The following is a 27125-nucleotide window of genomic DNA, read 5'->3' as shown; positions in this document are numbered from 1 at the left end:
TTTATTAAAGATGGAATTGAAGATAAAACATTTATCTTTTATACCCTTCACCATAAGGGAAGTGACATATTTAACGGAGCCCCATAAAGGATATATATTCTCGATTAGAAAAAAATATATTCTAAAATTCAATGTCGATTTAGTCATGTCCGTCTTTTGAAATCCCTATTGAGCCCGCAATATTTAAGATATAGTTTTGAAAAAAACATTACTCCTACGATGTTTGGTGTTGATATATGATATATTGGCACCCCCAAATATTCGTTATCTTGGGCACATTATTTTATAATGGCACATAACTGCCAAATTTAAAGATTTTGGAAAGTTTGGACACTTTTTTTTTGCCAAATTGAGTGTAATTTAGTATTTCGGATTCTCATTGGGATGGATGGAAATCGTTATATCAAAAATTATCTGTATTGACTCAAGTTTCGGGGTATGTCCCATATTATTCTACATTTCAGGGTTTCTGGGCACGTTTTTCAACCAGAAGGACTTGGATTTGATATTTTGATCATCCGAGTATTTTAAATGTCCTGCCCATGGTGAAGGTATAAGTTCGGCCCAGCCAAACGTAAGGACGTTTTTACTGATTTAAAACAATTTATGTTCTAAGATTCGATTTTTTTAATATTTGCTTTAAGGACTTTCCTAAATGTACTGAATTATTTTTTTTTAATATTGATTGAAACTTGAATTTAAATAAAAAATATTTTTTATGAACATTTCTGTGCGGTTGGTGAAAAAGAAATCCATCCAAATATGTATCGTTTTGTTGTATGATTTGTTACCATTTTAATGGTAACTTCATAATGCCTCTCTCATAGAAGTCCTGCTCTCTATTTGCAAAGAAACTCTAATAGTCGATTTTCACAATTCTACCTAGATACCAACTTTTTATCATTAAAGACATTTTCCAATGGAAGAATAGTATGATAATCGCTTGGAGCCAAGTCCGGACTGTATGGCGGATGCATTAAAATTTTCTTAAACAAACTCCCGAAGTTTGGCGAGTTACTGTAGATGTGCGTGGCCTAGCATTGTCCTGGTGGAACACGGCACGTCTCCTGTTGGCCAATTCTGGCCGTTTCTGGTCAATTGCTATCTTTAAACGGTCCAGTTGTTGAAACTAGTGATCGGAATTTAGCGTCTGGTCATATGGAAGCTACTCATAATAAATAATCCCCTTCCAGTCCAACCAAATTCATATTAGAAACTTCCTGGCCGATAGTCCTGTTTGGCCACCGTTTGAAGTGCTTCACCGCTCTTTGATCACGATTTTTTTTTGTCTGGTTATTGGTGTGACACCCAATCATCGAACTTCTTTTTGAGTCCAGCTTTGTGTAAATGGTTTAAAATAGTTTTATTGTCGATTTTTAGCTCCTGGGCAATGTTATGACTTCGGTCAATTAATATTTTTTAAATATCTAATATTATTGGTCGATATTTTCTATTAGTTGATTTTTACAAATTTTTATACCCTACACAACTATGTTGTCAGGGTATTATAGCTTTGTGCAGCCCCAAGAGTTTGTAACGTCGAAATACGAAATATTGGTCCTAGACCCACCTTTAAGTATACCGATCGTCATATCTCGACTAGCTGAGTCGATCTAAACATGGGTGTTCGTCCGTCCGTCCATCTGTCCATTATAATTTGTAAACACGATACAGGCCACAGTTACGGACCAATCTTCACGAAATTTTGCATGTAGGATTGGTTCTGGTCAATGCTTTGGTAAAGATCGGTTAATATTTAGGGGATGAAGTGGACCAAAAACTAAATTTTTGTCGGTTTTTCTGGTCGCCCTAGAGGCCGCAATTATGGCCCAAACATCGCGAATTTTTACATGGAGAAGGAGATCGGGCCAAAGAATATGCATGCCTGCATATTATAGCGGGTCAAATGGACTCTGACTTTTGTGTGAAAAATGACAAAATTTGTATTCTATGGCGTATATATTTACTCCTGAATGATATAGACCCGAGATGTTGATAGTATATCCAAAAGGAGTGGATGGCCTTTAAATTGATACATTTTAGTATGTACTCGGATGTGTGAGTTACACTTAAATATTTACAGGTGTTTACGTACTCATTACCACACTAGAGGCGGAAATATAGCGCGGATCGTTTTAAAATTTTCCATGAGGATCCACGTATGGTCAAGGATAACGCCTATAATTTTCGGTGATGATCAGGTAATAATATTGGGATGCAGTGGACCGAAAACTTAATTTTTTGTGTTTAACGCAATTGAAAGCCGAACATCACAACACAACCCACGGTGAAGGGACTATTGACAAGTAATTATAAAGGCTGTACTGAATATTAGTAATATTTGCTGACCTCTAGTCGGTCAAGAGGGTGCAAATATCGTGAAATATTTTCCATGCTCAGAATGTAGAACCACAGAAAGTTAGATTTTCGTGCAAGTTGTATGGTCGGCCCCGTCCGACTATACTGCTCCGCTCACCTGTTTAAACAAGTTTTGAGGTATTATAACTTTAAAAATGTTATTTTAAAAATATATCTGAAGACCAATCAACACTTAGAATGTATTTTTTGAGATATTTATATATATATATATATATATATATATAATTATCTGCCTGGGAACATAAATAACAGAAACATGTAAGATATTTCAATTTCAGGTCTCTATTGGTAAAAAGGACTTGTTGAAGTAAATTTCAAATATTTTCTCTAATTTTAATAAATTTATTTTATAGTCCTAATTAATATACTTTATTTTCACATCCACGAGTAAACCATTAAAACAAGCTTCATTTGATATTATAAAACAGATTCTAAATTTTTCAAAAATAATTTCAAATTAAAAGCCTACCTTAGGTCTAATATAAAAATACATTCGAAAAACAATCTTTACAAAATATAATGAAACCGCTTTTTTGAGTTAACCTCTTCTCCAACAAAATAGTAACATAAACAGATAAATGAAAAAATATTAATACCGAATAAACACAGACAATTGGAAATAGAAAAAACAAATAAGCTCAACACTTCATATTTAAGTGGAAGGATACTCATCGCCATCAGGTTCATAATCGACCATACAATTTCCAATCAAAATTCTATTAGTGTTTTTACAATAACAACAACAATGATAATCATACATAAAATGTAATAATATCCATATTATGGCTTTTCATCCATCTATCTCCAGTGGAGGGTTAGTCCAATCCATAAACAATTGAAAATGTAATAAAAATCAAATTCGTTGAACGAACGAACGAATGAAATTTGAAATCAATGACAACTTTATTGAATGGTTGTAAACGTTGTTACAATTTCAAGTGTAGCCAACCAATAGAAAAAACCCTGACTGGCTACCTTTCGTTTTGTTTTTATTTGTGAGTGAAAAACAACATGATTTCAATACTTTTGATATTGACTTTTTGTTATTGCTTCCACTTTTTCCAGTTTTATGAAAATTTTGTGCTGGCCCAATCAAAAATCAATTGCCAGCCATTGAATGAAAATTCCAAGTGTGTGTTTTTATGAGCCGATGATGATGACGATGATGGTGATTTCTATTTATTGATGCTTTGTCTTAAGCAAACGGAGTAAACATATTGTGTGGAGGTGGCAAATTGATCCATATTCCATACTTAGGGCCACAGCCATTACTATAAGCCTGTATTTGTTGTTGTTGTTGTTGGCATCAAGTCAATAAAGTTTATGTTTTTTAACAAGTGCTAAGAATCTGCAAATGGTCTTTGTGTACGTTTTGCAAAAGTATAACTGAAAATCCCCTTCGGAATGGAATCCATGCTATGCTGTGCCATACTCCGGCAGCTAACAGCAAATCTACATTGAGTGGTTTATGAAAATCGCTTTTTGGCCAATATCTTTTCATTTTCACAAGGATTTTTATGTTTATTTGGCCAACGTTACAGCATAAAAAAAGAACTGTTGCCAAAGTATACAATGGACGTGTTTCTATCCCCGCCTGTTTGTTTGTCTGACTGTTGTTCTGCTATTGGCACGCATACACATACATGCATATTTATGCACATAAACACAGACATAATAAAAGCCTTACTGTTAAAACGATTTATTTTATGTTATCCTTTAAATCCTATTTTACGACTAAAGGCAATAACAAACAAACAAAAAAGCCCCAGTCAACAAAAAAGAAAAATAAAAATATATATACCGAACGCAGGCCAAAGACCGATCCCTTGCTGTGTTGTTGCTATTTGTTTCTGCAGGCTATTGTTGCTGTTGACAGTTTTTGTTTCTTCTGTATAATACGCCCTTTCAATTGAACAGGTTATCGTATTTTTTACTCGATGTTACCCCTCCCCTTACCGAAGGGGAGGAGTTTATCCTAAAGTATTAAGTCATTGTATTTTAAAGTTTTGTATCAAATAAATAGATTAGATTTGCAAAATTTTTTAATGCAAAATAAAATGAAAACCCCCAAAGTATGCAAAAATTATTATACTCCTAGTTGTAGGCTTTAACAACTCTTACAAAATAAAATGAAAATAATTATGAAAATTAAAACTTAAAAATAAAATAAAGACGTCTTTAATTTTTGCCGAGCCGAACTTTTTCCACCGTCCACTATGTAGCCATTTGCGAGCTAAATTGCTGCCTGAAAAAAAAAATTAAAATATTAAACCACAGACTCTCAGGTTGGAAAATTGGGCTAGTAGTAATCAAAGTAATCAAAGGAAACACAATGAGAATACAGAATATCGAATTATTGGAAAAACGGTTCCAATAAGCCGAATAATATGCCCATGTTAATCATTTTTGTATGAAATATTTTCTACTCAATGATAAACCCAAATTGCAGCCAATTCGATTGAAAAACGTGCCCCAAATCCTAAAAATTTCGTAAAATCAGTGGTATGTGGGCTCTATATTCTTTATGGGGTCTTCGGTAGATATTACTAGTACAAATAAAAAATCTATGAAATAAAAATGCATTCCATAGATGGATGTGACTTAATTTAATTCATTAATGCCCGTAAGCGTAATTTGAAAACTTCCGGAACTACCCTAGTCAGACAGAAACAACTTTGGTATATGTTATAGGCTACAAGGAACGTTTGCCTCAAAGCTAAAAATATACTTCTTCTATAGCATACGTCATTAACTAGAACTACAATATTTCACCTAAAACTATACCCTACATTTACTATTGATATTATTTTCTTCCATAAATTATACTTTCGAAATATTTTCTAATTTTGCCCAAAATTATAGCCTAGTGTATATATCATGGAAAATTATGTCCTATGTTGCCTAAAATTATACTCCTCACTACATATTCACATTTAGGAACTATTCCTTAATAATATGTCCAAAATATTTAACCCCTCAGAACTAGGGGTTAAATTTTTTCGCCTGTGACTTTCATGTGTTGGTACCTCAGCACAACATTACCCACATTTACCCTCCAAAATGAATTTAAGAATACAGTATTTTGCATAATATTATACCCTACATTAACTATCGATATTATTTATCTTCCCTGTATTTTACCTTCGAAATATTTGATAATTTTCCATACATGAACTAAAAAATACTTTGCCCAAAATCACACCCATGTTCATACGTCATTGAAAATTATATCCTATGTTGCCTAAAAGTATTCTCCACATTTCTTTTTCATTTCTTATGCTTACCGATTAATACATACAATATATTATGCACCTCATAAATAGTTTTTTTTTTTAAATTTTCGTCTTGGATTGTCATGTTTTGGCATCCCAGCACTACATCACCTACATACACCCCTAAAATATACCTCTGAAACACAATCAAATACTTTGCCTAAAAGTATACCCTACAATTTCAATTTATTCTACTACTATCACTCCTTTTTGCTTGCCTAACCACTTTGAAATACTTCCCAAAAACATCCTAAAACATTTTTCATGTTCGAAGTTTTTTTTTTCGTACTTTTGTTGTGACTTTTGATACAAAGAGTGGAGACCACAACAAAAGCTTCTGATAGAACGCACAACAAAAACAAAACAAACAACAAATATAATAAAGTAACTTTTTAATAAATAAAAGTCAAGTTCAGTTCATGAAAAGACAATTTTGTGACCGGTTGTGGTTGCTTTCAGTTGAGTGGCTGAGAAGGGAGTTCTGTTTTTTTCTCTCTACGGATTTCCCACAACAATAATTGCAAGGGTGCGTACGAAGGGGTGTTAAAAACTGACAACAAAAAAATCTGTTCAAATAATGTATATGAATCTGAAACGTATGCTTATGCGGCGGGTGGTGGTTCCATAACAAAAACGAAGTGAAAAAACTTCTAGCCCACAAACACCAAAAGGAAGTGATTTGTGAGTTTAAGTTTGTGGTCTGAAGGAATCAACAAAGCAAATAATATTTCGAACTGGGTAATATTGCGGAATATGTATGTTTGAACCTGTTGTTGTTGTTATCTGTCGCCGGAAAAGAACAAACAACAACAAATAAATGACTGCTGGTAATATACACCAGTCCCATTCGTACGTCCGTCCGTCCGTCTATCCTTCTTTCCGTCTGTCTAGTTAATATTGAAACTGAAAATGAACCATAATATTGCCATTTGATTTTTGTTATTATTAAAGCATTATTATTATTTGTTGTTGTTACTGTTGGACACTGTTCGATGATGATGTGGTAGATGTTGGGTGGTGGTGGTTTTTTTTTGGGATTTATCATTTCAAGAGGGTGTTAATATTTGGGATGCAACCGACGGCATGACATGCCACTGTGTATTGCCGTTTTTTTGTATGTCACCAGACTGTTAGACAACATTAATTGTCCATTATGAAAATATAATATTAAACACCTGTCATTATATTGCGAGAAGGAATGTTTGTGCATGGGGTTGTTGTTGTTATAGGTGAGACATTTGTTGGCGTATAATTTGTATTGATATTGCAAATGGGTAATTTTTTTTGGCAAATAACAAGTCATTCGGCTATATGGGTTCGCAATTGAATTATTCCTACATGTGTCGAGAACAAAATTGACCTGTAAACGATTTTAATATTTTTTCCAAAATTTTTTATAAATTTTCAAGCATGTTTTTTAATAATCCTGCCTTGTTATGTGTTCTCCATTTTAAGCTTTCCAATTTTGAAAGAAACTATTCAAAACCTATTAGTCGATGTTGCCAACCCCCGACTCCATCAACATTTTAGTCTCTGTGATGAAGTTTCCACTAAATCTATGGTTAGTATTAACCCTTTCAGTGTCAAGAAAAAATGTTATCGGAATAAAAATTTAAAATTTTGTATTTAAGATCATATAAAGGCACAGAGTTTAGAAAAAATAGCAATGTACATTTAAACCCTCGGCCAGGTTCGTCTGTCTTTCAGCAAAAACAAAAAACATCAATAGTAACGGTACATAGGATAACCGAAAAATCGCAAAGAAATATAGTACTTTTGAATGTCGAATATATTCGACAAAAACACTGAAAGGGTTAATATGCCGTACTGTTGGAATGCCGTATTTAGACCACAAAGGATTCACCGCTCCCTTTACATTACGTTTATGTTTTTATCAATGAGTTAACAATCGGTGAGTCGATTTTTGTATTTAATACAGATTTAGTAAAAATATTTCGATGTCTAATAAATTCGGGTACAAAAATAGCTTCATATAAAATTAGCATCTTAACTTCGGCCGGGTTTGGAAAATATTGCGATGGGAACATTTTGGATGAGATTGGATATTCCGTGAAATCAAGTAAAAACATGGATATTAATAACAGGGAAGTTTGCGAAGTTTTTATTCTCTTTATTCTGAATTTTTTAAGTCGGTGCGGAAATTTAAATGGGGAATATTTTAATACATAAATGTTCGGTTTAAGGAATTATGACTATTGGATAGTAAGTTGTTTGTGGTCAGATAAAAATTAAATACCGAATTAGAGGCGCTCATGTTAGAAATCAGAGCGCTTCAACATACCGTAGATTACACATGGACCATTGAAAAATCTCTGGGAATTACAGTTTTTACGGTGGAAAAATTCAGCTAAATGATTCAAATAACGAAAATGGATCGGAAGCTCTGTACAAAAAAAAAAAAATCCTGTATCGAAATTTTCTGTGGACAGGTTTTTTTTCGCCATCCAGAAACCCACAATGCAAAATTTACAGATAACGTAAAGAGTGCGGGAACTGTACTATAGGATATGTAAAAACATGGGTCTATATCGATAATTTTCTGCAATGGTGCTTCTCACCCTTCAAGAAGACGGAGTGCAAAATTACATTGGTGGGAAAAAGCGGCTTAAAACCCTCCAAAATAACGAAAATGGAGCGGTTCAATATCGAAAAAACTGATCCATAGATATAGGTCCAGAAAATCGGAATCTCAAATTACAGCCACTTTGGTGGGAGGCTGCAGATAAAATATTTAAAACACCGAAGATATGTCGAGATTTTTATATGGGGGTTATGTCAAAACATCGGGATATGTTGGACAATTTTATGCAAATTTTTTGTCGAAGTTTTTACACCCTTTATTCTGAATTTATTAAATCTGTGCGGAAATTTAAATGGGGAATATTTTAATACATAAATTACAGGTTTAAGGAATTATGAGTTTTCCTGTACCAAAAATGGAGCGTTTCAATATCGAAAAAACTGGCACATTTTTTGTCACTATTAAAGACTTTGCCAAACACTATTTTAAATATTGCGGACATGACTGAATTGACATAGAATTTTATTCAGATCAAGGGTTATGTTTTTTTCCGATGAGGCCTCCAGCTTATTACAGGGGAGATTCAAATGTTGTGCGATAATATTGGATTGAATGTTTGAGAAAATATTGAATTGAAATTATTAAATTCGACTTAAATTCAAATTTCCACAACCCAGGAAGTCCTGGGCGACAAAGTTTGCCCAAATTATTAAAGGTAGTTTATATTTTTAATATGTTATTCTCGGAAGAATCAGGCTACCTCAAATCATTATACATTTTCATGTATCACCCAATAAAAATCCTCGCAATTAATATATAGGTATCCATTACAATGGATTATGATTATAATTAATGGACCTAATCTGAAATAATACCTTCGCTAAATTGCTTTGGACCCAAAAATTATATTTCAAAATATTGTCTTATTTATTAAACTTTTCCTTATAATAATAGGTTAAACAACAGTCGAAATTATTTTTCACATTTTTTATGTCTAAACTAATTACGGTATTTTTTTTTTCTTTATTTGCAGAAAAATATCCAAATAACAAGGTAAGTCTCGAATACAATGTTGTCCATTTTAAAATATTCGAAGCCTAAATTTATTTTAAATCCTTCTTTATATATCTTTGTATATATTGCATGTATATGGTAACTTCGTAATCTCCCAATAGGTCCTTACAACTCTTAAAAAAAATCCTCCTTAAATATTAAAACTCAAACCCAAACACTTTCTATTTATTTAGATTATTTTCAATATTTTGTTTTTAATGTGTTATTTAATAATAAAAAATAACACTAGTAAAAAGGTCTCACAAAGAGAAACAAATTATAATTGCCATCTTATGATGCGTACATTCAAATCACCATTCAATTTCTATGGGGTATTGCTGCCATTGTCGTTAACATCGTCGCCCCGCAGTTTTCAATTCATAACACATTTCATTGGTTTATTTTGTCGTCATTGCTATAAAAGTCATAAAAACGAAGTGGGTGGGGGGAAAACTTAAGGACCATTCAAGGGTGAATGCTAAAGCATCCCCAAGTGGAGCAAAAACAAAAACCAAAGACAACCAACAAAAAAAAAATAGATTCAAGTCACGGTTCTCCACATTGTTCCACAAAATGGGGGGATAGATGTCGGAAGAATATGAAACAAAGAAGTAGAAGGGAGTAAAAAATACAACTAAAAAGAATCCATGACATCGTATTTTAATTTAATTTTAAATTAAATGTCAACATAAAAGATAATGTTATTCTTTGCTGCAAATGTGTGTGTGAGTGTTTTTTTTTCTTCTTTATTGTATAGCAGCCAAGTTAAGGCATGCAGGTTGAAAAGAAAAACAAACAAAATCATGGCAGCAGAATATAAGTTTATGGCCATGAAGAAGTTAAACACGATGGCAGCATCTTAAAGATATTTGGTGAATAGTAAGGAGATACTTAAAAGAAGGATACACTATATCAAATTTATAGCGCTTCTTGGGTACCTTATAAATCCATATTGCGATATACCTTCATTGAGAGCAGAATATGTTGTATGGAAAATGAAAATATTTCCTTACATAATTAAAACTGTATCCACGTTTCTCCCCAAAAACAAAATATTTGAATTATTTCCATTCAGCCAAAACGAAAACAATAACATTTTAGTTTTACAAAGGCGGCATAACTTCAAGTTTTAATAAACGCAACGAAAATTCCATTCAGTTAGTCTATATTTCTTTTTTCGGTGAATATCCCATAGACAAAAAAACAACAATAACAAATATTTGGGGAAAATTCCTTTGCTCAGTACCCATTTTATAAGAAGGCGGTTATGCGCAGGTCCATTTTTTGCAGTGTTATCGCTCATTTTGTATTTTCATTTAAGCGTGGCACCAAGAGGGTGGAATCCCATTCGAAATGAGAATCCTCAAATCCTGCACTATTGTGAATTGTTACTGAGTATTTTTACACTCTCGCAGAGAGATATGCTGCTTTTGATTTAGTCTGGGGAAACACCTCCCAAATGAAAATCCAACAGACACACAAATGAAACGAACTGAAAATTCCTTGAAAGGGGAGTGGGGGAATATCTGACAATCGTGTATCCCCCAACACATTGTGGGGTAGTATTTGCTTATTTTTGTGTGTGTATGTCTCCGTCTGTGTTTGTGCTTGCAATTTTTACAAATATTTCATTTCCGGTTGCCACTGACAATGGATGTTGCAGTATCACGCAAATACCGCTTCACAACCTACCTACCTAACCCCCTCCCTCCTCATTGCCAATATACACCTACACACATACATATATGTATGTGTATGTACATTCTTCTCCTAAATTCGTTGTTATTCATTCATGTTACAATTTTTGCCGTTGCTTTGGGAGATTGAAATTGAAAATTCCTAACAACATCAACAACTTTTTGAAGATGGATGGATGTGAATGGCTGTGTACAACAGCAACAACAACAAAAGGAATGTTTTTGTTACAGATCTAAACTTGGCAATAACAAAAACAATATACAAACAACAGATTCTGCCGAAATAGACAACATTTGTTGTTACCTGTGGCAACTGATGAGGAATTTGTACTTCTACCCTCTAGGGTGTTGGTATAGTTCCATAGTATTTGTATTCCTATTTCGAGAACATTGAATTTTTGGCAACATATTTGCTGGGGAATGTGTAGCCAAGAGGCAAATTTTTTTTCCAGCCAGTTATAGGCTGCCATGGAGGGTATATTTGGGAATATTTTTTTTTAAATTGTTACTTAAAGCAAATACAAAAATTGGATATTTCTACATACAATGCTTAGTTGTTTGCTAAAGTCTAAATTATAAAATATAATCAGACTTTATATATAAATAAAATAAAAAATTAAATAAATAAAACATTCTTTACTTATATAATAACTAAGGGAGGACTTTGACCTATCGAATATGCCTAGACAGTATTTTGTGTATGAAAGGCCTCTACAAAGTTTTTAAGTTCGGCTGGACAAAACTTTTTATAATCTTCACTATGAGATGCCTATAAAATAAATATGAACCCGGTCGGGATATTTTTATGGAAGCTATGTCATTGTAATTATTCCACCAGGATTTTTTCATCCCATAAAAAAACGAAACACAATATTATGGATACCTAGGTTAGAAATTCGTCTCAGAGCTTGAGTATTTCTAACTATATTATAAAATATGAATATGTTTTCTTCCCAAAGAGGAGTGGAATTATTAAAGAATATTTTTCATGGCTTTATAGAGGCGTGGAGTTTTTAAAAATATTTTTAAGGCTCCCAAAGAGTCGTGGATTTATTTTTCAAGGCTCCATAAGAGTCGTGGATTTTTTAAAGAATATTTTTTCAAGGCTCCATAAGAGGCGTGGATTTTTTAAAGAATATTTTTTCAAGGCTCCATAAGAGGCACGGAATTAACTAAGAATATTTTTCAAGGCTCCATAAGAGGCACGGATTTAACTAAGAATATTTTTCAAAGACCTGTAGAAGGGCTTCCAATGGGAGTCCTTTATCTGTGGGTATCTTATGTATTCGTCTTCAGAAAACGTCTCTTCTCCATAAAGAAGACGTAGGTCTAATAAAGGTTTTACCTTGATTCATTCTTTCTACGACCTTTGACCATTAGAAGATCTTATGTCTATTGAAGACATTTAGAAGATCTTCTGGATACAAAAGGCTATTTGAAGGTCGACTACACAGAAAATACAGTATAATTAGTCAAAAATAGTATATCCCTAAATGTCCTTTAACAGGTCGTCTGTGTATGCAATATTTTTAGAAAGACATCATTTATAATCTGTCATTGGATGGTCTTCTTTGAGTGAACATAAGATCTTCTTCTGATTATAGGAGACTTTCGGATAAATTCCTGTAGAAAAAAGTTCATAGGAAGTCAAATTGTCTATATAAGGCTTCCTAAGGGAATTATGTATATAAAAGTTTTCAGATCCTGAAGTTCTTACATTATGTCTATAAAGAACGTAAGGGGGAAGAAATTATGTCTACAAAAGGCGTTAGGGTTTCCTAAAAATTGACCTTTTATACAATAAGAATAGTATATCCCATTTTCACTTTATTTCAGATCAAATCCTCTCATTCCGTGAGTTTTCATTCCCCCAAACCTTCAATACATTAAATTTTGTTGCTGACATTCTACTTTGATTTGTGTGACTTTAATAAATTACCATTTTTTTTCTAAATCCCATTTGTGATACAAGGCTATATGTCTTTTGTCAGCCTGCGTTTTAATCTGTCAACAGCAAAAAAGAAAAATGCAAAGCCATCAGAAGAAAGAAAAAAACAATTTAACACCCACAACACACAATGGAGCCACAGCAGGATATCACCATGACAGAAGCCATAGAATGCAACATTGGTGGTAACATTAAAATGACCAAATATTACAAAAATTTAATTTGTTCAATTTGGATTTAAAGAAAAGGGGAGTCGAAAACGTGTTGGCAAATCCACAGGCTATCGTTACACTTTATTTGTGTGTGTGTGTGCTATTCTGCATGCAATAAGTCAGTTAGACTAGAACAAATCCTGCAGTCTTTTCCCAAGCATTGTAGAGAGAGTTCTGAAATGGGTGAAGACAAAAGGAGGCGTTAGTGTTGACACGTGAGCAAAACGTTAAATGCACACACACTCCCCGGGAACCCCAACACCAGATTCACACACAAATTTGCTATGTCTGTGGGATACGGCTCAGCTAATATTAAAGTTGTTGCTGATGTTGCACACAACTATGATTTTGATCCTTTGCCTATGTCCTTATTTGTTATCTTGGCCTTCGAAATTAACTTATCATGATTCAACATAAAAATATAAAAGTTTTATTCATGTACTTTATTCTCCCACTCCCTTTCTGAATTTTCAGTAACTGTTCCCAGCCACATCATTCAAGATTGAAATCTGTGTCCTGTTTTTATATTTATTGGTTTGTTTATTAATTTTTTCGGTTGGTAGGCACAGCATTTGCAACGTGTTGCTTGGGGTCGACTGTGGTGGGCTGTTGCAGTGTCACGTGTCAGTCAACCTGCTAGCTTGCCAGCCAGCCAGTCGTCATTGCGTGCCTGGTATTTTAAGTCTGAATGCTGACAACTTTATGAATTTTTCATGATTAATTTAGATGTTATTCCGATTCCATTCTCATTGGCTGGTTACCATTGTCAAGGCTTTTGTTTCAGATATTGAGTTATTTTATTTTATTTCTTTGGTTGCCGTGGTTTCCTTCAAACAAAAAATTTCATATAAAAATACCTGTCCAACTTTTATTCCCGTTCAAGTTCAAGAGATTTCGAATTCCCTTAACTATTAACAAACTATTTGGCTTTTTTGAAGCAAAACTTATTTTCACTCTCTTTCCCATCTTCCCCAACTGGCCGGTAGAAAGTGTTAATAAACTTGTTTTTCTCCCTTCCCCTATTGTACATGCGAACCATTAATCAAAACACCTTTGCTCTTTGTGTTTTTGTTGTTGTTGTTGTCCTTACATCTGCTGCTGCTGTATTTGGTCATGTCCAGTCAGTTAGTCCTCTGGGTCAAATGATGAATTGTTGATAGTCATTGTTGTCTTAATGTTACATTAACTGTGTCTGTCTGTTGTGAACGCCACCATAAATCACTGATAGATTTATAAGTTTGGAAATATTGTGGGTTGCTTATTTCTTGTGCACGGGGAGGTGTAATAATTATCTTTGTCTTTATGAGCTAATTTTTGTCATCACTGGGGTGATTGGGGGAATAGTAATTTGGAAATATTAGAAAACTTATCAGAGAGAAATTAATTTTGAAATTATTTTGATTTTGAATATTTTGAGTTCAAAAAATGTGATTTTAGCTACTCGGGCTACAGATAAAGGAAACTCGATTCAACTTGCATACCTCAAAATAAAACATGTAAATCGTAAAAATTGAGATACAGTACAAATTTGTTGTTCATCATTCCTCTGATTTATCCTTCTTCCTCTCGTTCGATCTTTTGGAAATCTTCTCCATATTGAAGACTGTTTAAGGGAACCCCCCCCCCCCCCCCATTCTCGATTTTATTTTTTCAAGATTTTCAATGGGCTGGTAAATCAATACCAATGCTTGTTAAGGTTTGTAACTTTGCACATATATAATTGAAGATTTAAAAGAGAAGAAAAATAATTTACAAAAAAATTTTGTTATTGTTTTGTTGTTGTTTTTTGTAATTAAAGAAAAGTCCTTATTTTTGATGGCGGGCATGATAACTCCTCACTGGAACATCGGAATCCGAAAATTCCAACGGTGTTAGAAAGAGTACATGTCTGACTCTCGTATGAACTAGGATTATTGACTTCGCTCTAAAATTAAGAAAATGGTGGCCCTTTGAAAAAATATTTTTGAAAAATCGCGGATTTTTTACCAAAAACCAAGTTAAAAAATAAGGAAGATCTTCACCGATTGGCTTTATCCTAGTTCATACGAGAGCTATACACTCCCAGAGAAACGTTGCAAAATTTGGAACCGATTGGATTATTAGTTTTTGAGTTATCGTGCCGCCATTCGCAAAAAAAATGTTTAGAGAAAAACGCGTTTAAAGTTTGAGAAGCCCTTCAGCCGTCACTTGATGCTGACACAATAAATCGGATATATTTTCAACAGTTCTTGAGATTTTCACTTGAAATTTTGTAGAGACATTCTTTAATCAGTGTAGATTCGAATTATATCAACAAAAATTTTGACCCCGAGAATGGGGGGGTCCCCTTAATGGACTTACACAAAATATATATCTATTAGGTGTTTCATTTTACAAGTTCTGTGGAATGTCGTCATTCACTGAATCTTGTCCATATATAGAAAAACTTCTGTCAATGGAAGGTGTTCTTTACATAGAAGTCTTCCTGAAGTCGTGCATTCGTAATAGGTCACATATCTCACTTTGCTCAGATCACATCCCTTTATTGCTTTGGCTTTGATTTGCGTAACTTTGACGGTATTCTGTTTATTGCTGGTCTTTAGATGATCATACTTAAGATATTGGTCATAGTGTAAGAAAATATTGTCTTTAAACTCTATCGGACCCAATTTTAATATTATTATATATGTCATTGTATATTGTCTGCCAGGACTAATTTCAATATACCGAAAATAGGGAGTATCTACACAGAAAAAAATATATTCATAATACCACTCATTATTTATTTTTTCCACAGTGTTCCACCTCGCTAAAAATACAAATAAAAATTCATATAATCATGAGAAAGCCACTAATTTTTCCAAAAAAAAAAATGTAAACCTTTCATAAATTTCAAAATTATATTCGTACTTCGCTCTACATTCCCACTATTTGTGCTCATTTCTCCCTCTTTCTCTTTCTAGTTTTTTTACGAAAATAAATGAAAAATATCACCGCCGTTCTTGTTTGGCTGTGTGTTTTTCTTTTATTTTTTCTTTCTTGTGGCTAATTTTGCATTCCATTGTTTCCTTATTTCAGATACTGTTACACACTTCTGCATAGGTGTTATAAAATTCGCATATGTATTTTCCAAATTGTTTTGATATAAATCACAAATGCATTATAGGATGTAAGTGTTGATATAAACAACAAACTCAACCGAAAGCTTTGCATTGTATATGATTTTATAATGAAGCAAATCTTGAATATGTAAGTAAAAAATCGAGACAAAAAATAAATCATAAAATTAAACCAACAAATATTGTCTGTGGCATAGAAAACCCATCACCACCACCAAACACAACTCCAATATTGGTTTTTTCGCTCTCTCTCTCTCTCTCTCTCTGACAAGATACCAGTATTTAATGTCTTATGAATTGCATTCATAAAATGCAGAAATCCGGACATTGGATACATTTTCTGAACACTATTCATATAATATACGATTTTTTTTATCTGTGTATGTCAAGATTCACCAAGAGCCTGGAAAAAGTTTTCTACCAAAATTTACATTGTGACACAAAGTCGTGATCATACATGCATAACTCAACAACTTGACCTTTGTCGAATTTTTCCCTCTGGGTTCTTAATATACCCTCAGGGATTCCATCAACATATGTCGAATTTGTCCTTCTGGGTTCTTAATATACCCGCTATTGGTTTCATCAACATAAGGAATGACACGGCCCTGCTGAGCCTGAAATCGAATGATTTCCTTTTACTAGATCCTATAAATTTTTTAAATGTTTAAGTTTTAATATTTATAACTCAAAATTTGTTTACAAAATGGTAATGAAATTAGTTGTCCTGTCTCCTAGACATATGCAATTTTTCTCCATTCTTCTCCTCCCGATTAAATAGCCCTCATTAGTAATTTCCACCTTAGACAACAAATACATCATTTAACTATTCTTTAAATTATGTTCATCTGCATACACTACGGACATTTATTTAAAAAGTGATTGATTGAAAGCACTAATACCACAAATTTGTGGCTAATTCGAAATGCTTGGAACAAAACCGCAAATGCATGTTTTATTTTAATGATAGAATAATGTCTAAATATCGATTTTTTGAATGAAAATATTGATTGAAACCCAAAAATGAGACAGTGAAGATAAAATATGCAACAAATTTTGTCTTCGAGAAAAAAGTTATGTTCTTTAAAATGTAATTTTTTTAAATTTCTTCTTTCCCTCACAAAAACCCGAATGAAATCAAAATAAGCAAAAAATATGCTTTAATAATATTTTTACATTTAAAGCCTAAAAGTATGCTTTTATGCAAAACTCATAAAGTCAAATTTAAGCTGACTGCCAAAATGGTTAAAGCAATATTACAGGCACGAAAAAAGTAGGAAAAAACAAAAAATGGCTAGCCAGAGTAGAGCTATTTTCCTCTACTACGACTATTACGTAGCTGCAGACAGCAAACCATTACTTTTTTCTGGGGTCTTGGGGGGAAAATATACGGAAGTCAATGAATGGCGGAGAAATAATGTTTGGAGGGAGGGTGGTTGATGGTGCTGGTGTTGCTGCTACGGTTAATATCATTCTCAAAAATCCTGGTATGCTCTTTTTTCTGTTCGTTGTTGTCTACTAACCTTTGTTTATGCGACAATCAAATTTACTGCTTCATTAAATTTGTTGCTCTTTGCTGTGTTCGGTGTGTGTACGAGCGTGATGTTTTGTTTGTTTGGATTTTACTCCACTTTTAAGCGAAATCTCTACCATATACTATATATATGGTTGGGCTTATGGCCGGGATAAATGTATCTATAAAGGAAATGTAGTGTGTGTGTGTTTGAAACACATACATACTCACACATTAAATGGAGGAGGCTTGTCTGTAATATTCAAGTTGAAAACGTAGAAGTTTATTATTGCCTTGTGGTTTAAATAAATGTCCAAAGTTTCGTTTGTTGTTGTTTTTTGGTAAATAGTTTCTTTTTGTCCTCCACCCCAGCTATCCATGGTGGCTTCTTTGTATGTTTCGTGTGGCCTTAAAGTTTTATTTAAAGGCAATATCAAACAGGTGGCTAATTTTGTTGGTGGTTAGCCTAGAAATTTCATATAAATGTGAGATCAAATGTGTATTTGCATTTGGAACTTTTAAACAGACTTGTTTTACAAAAATAAAAAAATATAAATTTTCCTACATTTTAGGGTAGACCAAATTTTGGCGAAATTTGGTATTTTGGATAATTATTATCCATATTGATTCCTTAATTACCAAATTACTCGAAAGAAAATATCCATATCCTTGGGATATTGCTTCGAGGTTTATCAGGTCGTCTATGTGGATTTTGAAAAATATTTCCGGTAGGTCAATCAGCTCATAAGGCAGATTTTTTATGATATTTTGGTGTCTTGTCTGGGCCAAGAGATTTTTTGTGAAGAACAGTGATTTTTTCCATTATTCCGATTTGGGTACTTTCAATACTTTTATTAACCGAATTGACCCTAACTTGATATCTTGGGATCTGATTTGTTTTTCAAATCTTCCTTCCAATAATTTATCACACCATGGCCCCTTAATAACAGTTCTTATACTCTCATGGTGGAAGATATAAATAGTTCAATCGGGCCGATTTTATACTTGCTTCCCTTGTTGACAGTTCGAATTATACAGGATCAAATAAACAGTATGACTTCAAAATTCCTTGTATACGCAAAAACTCCTCCTCACCCAACTAATTACAGAGCAGACCAGGCAAATAATTGTCGAACAAAAAATCGCATTAAAGTCAACTTAAATCCCAATTCGTGTTTAGCCGATTTGATAAATTGTTTTTAATAATTGTAAATCAATGTTGGTTTGCCGAACGGAGCAAACAACAGTGGCCAGCAGAATACAGGAGGCCGGAAATAATAGAAACCACCCTCAAATGGCAGTGCTACCTTTTTTCACCCTGCCTGACACCCCGTTCACTGGATAATGCCTAGAACATAAACAAGTGTTAAATGCATTGTAACGCGCCAAGGGGTCGCTGTGCTGCCTAAGCATAGGATGAGGAGGGGAGGGGAGGATTCCCCCCTGACTTTTGGCAGGGATTTTGTGTTATGTTTATTAGCACTATTATAGATAAAAATATGTTTGATTTTAGGCTTAAAATGTCATTCCGAAGGCTTTACACGTATTATCCGTACAGCAGCAGGGTGTCCTTTTTTTGTTGCTGTTGCTGCTATTGCTATTGTTGTCATTGTCAATGTTTGGTGTTGTTGCATTGTTGTTAATAAAATTAGCATATAAATTAACTTTACTATTATAACAATGATGCTGTTGTTGTTGTTTTTGGCTATTATGCGGTCATATTAATGCCTTTATCATTATTATTATGTCTATTAAATATCCTTAGAACATCAAATACAGCAGCTCATCAAAGGACCATAACAGTCAGATGAAAAAAATCCAAAATAATAAAATTAGTTTATTAGCCATTACAGGGTAGAGATTTGAAATTATATAGTTGTATTCCTTTGCAATTTAATACAATGACATTGTAGTTTTGTTATATTATCCTTTTTCTGTGTGTTTGTGCCTTGAACTCATTATGTATGCCTATGCACGTTTCTCGGTAAATCAATCTAAAAGGATTTGTGGCTAATGACATTAAAAGCCAACTAAAGACACCAAAAAAAACCTTCTTCTCACTTTCTCTGTCACATATTAAAGTCGGTGAGGTCTCTTTGTTTTTGTGTTCGGAATATTTAAATAGCTTTTGCTCGACTCACCTGCACTCTGGATTCAGTTAATCCTATACGCATAGCTATTTCTTCACGCATAAATATATCCGGATAATGGGTTTTCGAAAAACATCGTTCCAGTTCATTTAGCTGTGCCGGTGTAAATCGGGTCCGATGACGTTTCTGTTTGTTAGTTTTATCCGATATCTGGAAAGGAGAAAACAATTTAAAATGTTATTATTGTGGTAAGGATATGCAAAGGATAACATGCAAAAAAAAACAACCATAACAAAGGATTAAAATCGTGGTTAATATTTAAAAAAATAAAGCATGCAATTTTATTGTTTATAAAATAATTAAAAAAAATACGAGAGCAGAATAACACATCTGAGATAAAATCGGTGATGACATACTATGTTAATGATCTGTTTGATATCCTCCACAATAAGATGGAGTGTATATTAAATTTATCATTTGGTAACATTCTGTAACACCTCGAAATATTTACACTAGATCCCGAATGTTATATATATATATATCTTTGATAGGGATACAATTAAACATCGAAATAGCCCTGTCCGTCTGTTTAAATCACTATAGAGTTTCAAATATTTATGATAGGGCTTTGAAATTTTGCTTATACATTGCTACTATTCTGAGGATATTTAGTATTAAATTGTCCACACTTTGGCGTAGTCCCCATAAACGATATCTCCAAATTGTCGGTAATTCGGGTAATATGGCCACGTTTTTTTTATTCAAAAGAATTGGCTGTAATTAAAAATTTGGGTCTCTCATTGGTTAGCAAATTCCCACGCCAAAATTTATCAACATTGATTCACTTTTTAGGATGAGACACCATATAACAATACCCAAAAATTTCCGATATTTTTGGAAATTGCGGCCCATTGTAAAACCAAACCAAACTGGTTTTACAATGGGCCGCAATTTGATATTTTGGCTTCCCAGAAGAATTTTTACGAAGAATTTTGTTTTAAGTAGGTATTTTGGATAATCATTGGGTACCAAATGGCAACAAGGGTAGATTTTGATAATGACATTTCTGGGAGATCTTTCGGATCTGAAGCGCAAATTATTAGGGAGAAAAAATTCTATCCTTAGGATAGTTGTTCGAGGCTTGTTTGGACGTCTATGTGGATTTTTAAAAATATTTCTGGTAGGTCTTTTAGATAGATCATAAAGGCAGGTTTTTAAGATATTTTCTGAATATGTTTCATAATCACATTCTTGGATATTTAAGGAAGTTGCATCAAGACCAATAAAGTTTTCCAATTCTCTGAATGACTTTAAGAAGATCATTTATCCTGCTAGATTGTATAAAGGCAAGCAGAATATGCATAACCATATATCCATAATTCATTACGTGATATGGTTCTATGGAACTGATATGTGTCGTCTTCATCACATGTTGACTTTGGCGAGTCTACTATGATATAATCGGTTTATTGATGACCTAGAAGATGTGGATGACGATGTCCGCCCTGGTTGCTCCAGCACGTCAACGACCGATTAAGGATTTTTTTTAATTATCATCGAATCAATATCAGAGATGGCGCTCTTGATATAGATATATCGTTCGCCTCATGTCAAACCATGTACGGATGTTTTATGCGATAATTGTTTCTAAATTGCTGAATTTTGAGCAGCGTCGTATGACCAACCCTCAGAAATAGCCCAGAAGAAGTAATTCAAAAATGTCCGTCAAATTTGGTCAAATGTGAAGATTTTGCTCACTGTTTTTTTCTACTGCAATCATAATTTTTTCCATAGCGTCGAAAGGAATACTACCTTGAAGTTATAGGCCTTTTGCGTGAAGCAATTCGTCAGAAAGTCACTGAATTGTGGAAAATCCAATCATGGAGTTTACACTATTATCGCACATCGATGCTTGCCTCAACCATGTCCCAACCTCCCTATCCAGCGGACTTTGGCCTCGCTGAGGGTTTCCTTTTCACAAAACTGAATACACTGAGGAAAGGAAAGCATTTTGCTACGATTGAGGAGATAAACGGCCAATCGAATCAAGGGCTGTTGGCTATAGTAAAAAATTTAATTTCGAGAATTAGAAATTCTGACATAAGTAAATAAAGTCCTTTCAGTGGGCCAGATATTTATTGTTGAAAACGCTTAATTTTTTATCTTATCATATGTAGTTATAAGTAATTTGAGTCTAAAAATATGACACTTTTTCTATACAATTTAATCTTAATTGACATATATCTAATAGAAACTCCGACTTCATATTATGTTAAAGCTGCAGTTGAATTCTGAATTTCTTATATATTATTAAAAATACCACAATTAGTGCACACAATTCTACAACTAAACTAATTTACAAAATAAAAAAGGAAATCAAAACTAGTAACCAAAAAAACTTTTAAAGAGAGTAGAAAAAGTAAACAAAATTACACTTACTTTGTTTTGTTTTTATTTTTTGGGGATTTTGAAAACATTAAAACGTTTACAAAAAGGAGTTTGTTGTTGTTGTATTTATTTTGCAAAGCATTCAAATTGAAATATGCAAAACATTTTTTAGTTTTGGATGATGATTGTTTAATAGTTATGATGTGTAGTAGGTAGAAGAGATGTCCACAGCAAACAGCACAAATATATATTATATAGATATTTTTTGTTACATATTTAATTTATATATTATTTTTTGTGGCCAATTTCATTTTATTTGTTTATGAAGAAGTAGAAAAATTACACCAAGGAAGAAAAAAAAACGAAAAAAAGAATAACATTGATTAATATTGGAAATATATAAATATGATATTTATGTATGATGATTTTCGTTTTTTAACTTGGAAACTTACCTGATCCTGTTGCTGCATACTGTTATTATTATTGTTACTATTATTATTGTTATTATTACCCAATGGATTTGGGTTATCGCATAAATTATTGGAGACGTGTAAACGCCCCGCAACCCCAACACCTCCGCCGCCACCAACACCGTTCAGCGTTAAATCGCCCGTGTTGGGTGGACCGTTTGTCAATTGGCCAAAACTATTGACGCCAGCATGTAAGGCCGACAGCGCAGCCTTGGGTATATCACAATCTTTGGGACCTAGAAATGGACAATTAATGGAATATTACAAATGTGAATAAGGGGTATATGAAATTTCTATGTTACATATAATTATTAGTGTTTTCTTAAGCAAGTAAATGTTGTAAAATTCGGAATTGAGGATTCTACTCTTAGAAAATAACCTTTTTTTTATTCATGTACAAAAGTATTTCCGACGGAGACACTTAAGACTTTAAAAAATGTAAATTTACAATTATTTTTTATATGAAAGGGGATGATAAGGGACACCAATATTGGAATATCCTTCTTGGAACACTCTGGTTTAAAAACATGTAGTCAATTGGGATTCCAATTAGAATATTTGAATGGTCTTGATGAGTAATTGCCGTCGCTGAGTAATCTCGTGAAGACAAGAGATCTGCACACGCTATTAAGACAATAATACAGAAATTTTTTCTTATAACCACTGCGGAACATAAATGATATTATCAACAGAAATATGTTGTTAGGGTGCGTCTTCGAAATTGTGTTCGTCTCTATGTGTGTAACTAATCTGGACTAACTTCAGAATATATATAATTTGATACCATCCATACTATTTGTTTCCATATTTTTCTTCCCACTAAGTTCAGAAAGTTTCTCAAAGTTCTACAAGGCTCAAATGTCGACAATATTTCGGATCTGGGACATGACGTCAAAATAGTAACATGAAATTAAAGGGGATGTAAATTTTTTTTAATGGAAGTATAATTCTTGGCCGATTTAGCCATGTCCGGCTGTAGAGATTCGGCATTTTGGGTACGCTTTTCAATAAAATTAACTGTAATTTCTTGTTTTCGATTCTCATCGGGTAGAAAATGTCCATACGAAAAATGTTAAACATGGACTTATGTTTAGGGGTAGTATACAGGTTTTTATTTAAAACTCCGCCGCATGTTTTGAGTTAGGAACATAACTAGGTCCCGACCATTTATCCGACTTAGAAGGCCCTGTCAAAAAAACTCATTGGTTTAACATAGCCTCCATATAATGGTCCAACCAATTTTAGGTATTTTAAATTCTTATGACACTCTCTCATGTATTGGTATTAAACCATGTTTATTCGGGCCAAATCCGTTGGGATTAGGCGTACCATATCTCTCGAAGGGTTTAAAATATCTCTCGAAGGGTTTAAAACCCCACTAAATGGTAAACATTTTGCAGAAAATGCGGGTGGAGCACCTGATTTGAAACAAATTTGGCACAACCTTATATTTCAACCAGACCTATATAATTTTTGAAGATGGTGCTTTTAGGTCCACTCCTTCTAATACCTCCCCTACAAAGGTTTAACATTTTGAACATTTGTAAATCCAATATCAAGCGAATGGAGTTTTTGATTGATCGCAAAAGTTGTACCACGCATTCTTTTTACCAACCCTTAGATCAAGTTCGAAGATCGAACACATCGGTCCGCCAGTTACCTGTGTCAGTAAGTGCCAAAATAGAGATTAATTTTAAATTGAATATCCAGTGAATGGTGTCTCAAACTATATACACCGTAATATTTTTATGAAACCTAGACCATGACTGAAGATGGGATACATCGGTCGACTCCTTCTGGTATGGTCTAAACTTGGAAGATCTTAATATGTATACTAAAAATAGACAAAGTGCAATTAAAGGTCTATAATCTCTGTTATTTTAAAAATTATCCAGGGATTTCCGCAAACCAAAAAAGCATAAAAAAGTCTGGATAAATGTATCCTCAGCCTATTTCTTAGTCTTATATTTGAGAACAACGCCGACAAAGACGGGTATATGACCTTAAACGACCAGAGCCTGCTACAACAACGATCTGAAACGACCAGAGACCGCAGTAGGGGTGTTACAGCAAGAAGTTTTGTAAACCTTTTTTATAAAAAAATCCAATTTTCCATTTTTTCCAGTCGATTTGCCCTCCGGCGGGCTTAACAATTTGTACCAACTCAATTTTATAATTTTAGGTGATGATTGACCTTTTGAATTCCACCAAAATTCAAAGTTCACATTACATTTCACATTTTCTCACCTTAGAATATATTTAATTGCACATTATTTGTATTTTAATAGTTCTCACTTTGTTGGGGTTTTCCGACAAATGGGTGAATTTGGTTTAACTATATTTATTTTATATATTTTTTCATAAATTATTTAATGCATTTTTTGCTCACTTTTGCTGATATAAATTTCACATGCACTTTCACACCCAAGTATTAAAACAAATTTCCAATATGATACGATATACCAAACATATTTGCTTTGATATTCGTCATTTGTCAATTTACAATTGAAAAGGAGGCGGCGTAATCGAGTAATAGCACAGTCTCTCACACACACCGACAAATAATCAAAACAACTAAAAACGTGGTCGAATTGTATTTAAAAAATCCCGAACCAGAAAAATACAAATCAGCGCACCGAGGAACGTTGCTGACGATGATGATGCCGCTGCGCGTATGTATCTCACTTAACTGAAATGTTGAAGTAAATTGAAATTTTCAACAACCTGTCATTCAAAAGATGCCAAAAACACAGCAGCAGCAGTAAAAAACAACAAAAACACCATCACAGTGTAGATTCATGTACAAGTGACAGTGACAGAGGCACACACACTCACGCCACCATGATGATACTCGTACAATCATAGAAATGTAATGAGAAATACAGGTTCAGCTCTCGAAAAAACATCTAAAGAATAACAACAACAGCAAAAATAGTAACAAATAATAATAACAACAACCGAAGAACCAACAAACACGAAAAAAGGGGGCAAGAAATACTTCTTCGACTTCATTGTGAATTAACGTAAAGGAGTGAGAAATATTTACTCGTATAGCTGTCGCAGTTGTTGTTGCCGTTGTTTGTGTTACCGGCAAATAAACGTAAAGGTGAGATTTTTTCCTCTGCTTTTTTCGATGTTAACCTGATGTTTAGAAAACAACAAAAACAATTTTAAGTTGTTGATGGACCGACCTGTGCATTTTGTGAAAAGGGGTAAGTTTTGCCATTAACATGTTAAACACAACAGAATCTCGCGCGCGCACACACACAGACACATGTACATACATTCAAATGGTAACTCAAAAGCAAGATTTACACATGTTACGATTCCCTGCCACACTAGCAATCTACTGTCTTCTGGTGTTGAGGCTATGTAGGATATGAAATATCCCGCTTAAAAATCTAAGTTAAAAATAACGTAAATAATTTTTGAAGAATCTTATTCATCGTGTTAGCCGTTTATTTTTGTTAAGTTGAAATTTTCTTTACGACTTGGCTTCTTAATATTTTTCCAGACAAATAATTCCGTGGACAGTGGATATTATCATAAATATTGAGCGACAACTAATTGGAAAGTACCAGCCGATTCTCTCTGGAGATATTTTTCCCTCAGATTATGATCTTTAGATCCGAATAAATCTCATATTCGTATTTTAAAAACCTTACATTAAGATTTTGTAAAAATCATGTGATATCCCTTTCTAAATCGATTCAAATGGTCCGAAACGGATATGATCGGAAGATAGTTAGGGTCAAATACCAATATTTGTATGGATCACAATTTTGATCGGTTATAAAAACTCCTATTGCAGAACTGTATAAATATTGGACCTCTAGTAAGATCTCATATATGTGAAAGATCACCTATGTATTATATATGAAATTCAATATTATATTTCTATTCATATATGACCTCCAGCAAATTGAAGACCTCTTATAGGTCACAAGATATCCTTCTATTATCATTTAAAAACTTTTTAAAGGTCTTGTGCAGACAAAAATAGTTTTTACAAGTCATCTGTGGGCATAAGGCTGTGTAAAGGTCTTTTATGGGTGTAAGACCTCACTTTTTAGAAAAAAAGCCCTTAAGCAGGTCTTAATTTTATAGATAAAATTAATTCTACTGCGTAATTCTATACAATAGACCTTCTGTCAGATCGATGGATATTCCCAGACTGAATATATTCTACACGTCTTCTCTATACTGAAAATCTTCTACAGGACTTCTATGGTTGGAAAACTTTTAAATAACCTTTCGATTGATGTTCTGTAATAGGCCTTCTATCTAGAATATATCTCTACCTATCTTTAGTCTATATAAGACCTGCATAAAGTCTACTATCTGATGGAAATCTAAAAAAGAGACCGTATACAGTGTATAAGCCCTTCCTCGTTAGAAACTAGAAGTACTTCCTCAAATTCTCAATAGGGAGATTTGATTCTTTTCTCTTAGAAGTCCTCAAA

At 33.4% G+C, this 27125-nt stretch overlaps 1 protein-coding gene across 2 annotated transcripts in view; it reads right to left on the bottom strand.

Annotated features, from left to right (window-relative positions):
* Positions 1–27125, bottom strand: part of LOC133331921 (homeobox protein orthopedia) — a 55527-nt gene that overhangs the window by 8417 nt on the left and 19985 nt on the right. For both annotated transcript variants that reach the window (XM_061540307.1, XM_061540308.1), the window contains exons 2-3: positions 22645–22898; positions 19856–19990 (exon numbers count right to left, since the gene is read on the bottom strand). In XM_061540307.1, coding sequence (XP_061396291.1) covers positions 19856–19990; positions 22645–22898 — 389 coding nt within the window. The remainder of the gene's footprint in view (positions 1–19855; positions 19991–22644; positions 22899–27125) is intronic.

Source organism: Musca vetustissima, unplaced genomic scaffold (assembly GCF_032173495.1).
Source record: "Musca vetustissima isolate MV318-11 ecotype Yass unplaced genomic scaffold, APGP_CSIRO_Mvet_v1 utg735, whole genome shotgun sequence".
Lineage (NCBI taxonomy): Eukaryota > Metazoa > Arthropoda > Insecta > Diptera > Muscidae > Musca > Musca vetustissima.
This window is presented reverse-complemented; position numbering and strand designations above follow the sequence as displayed.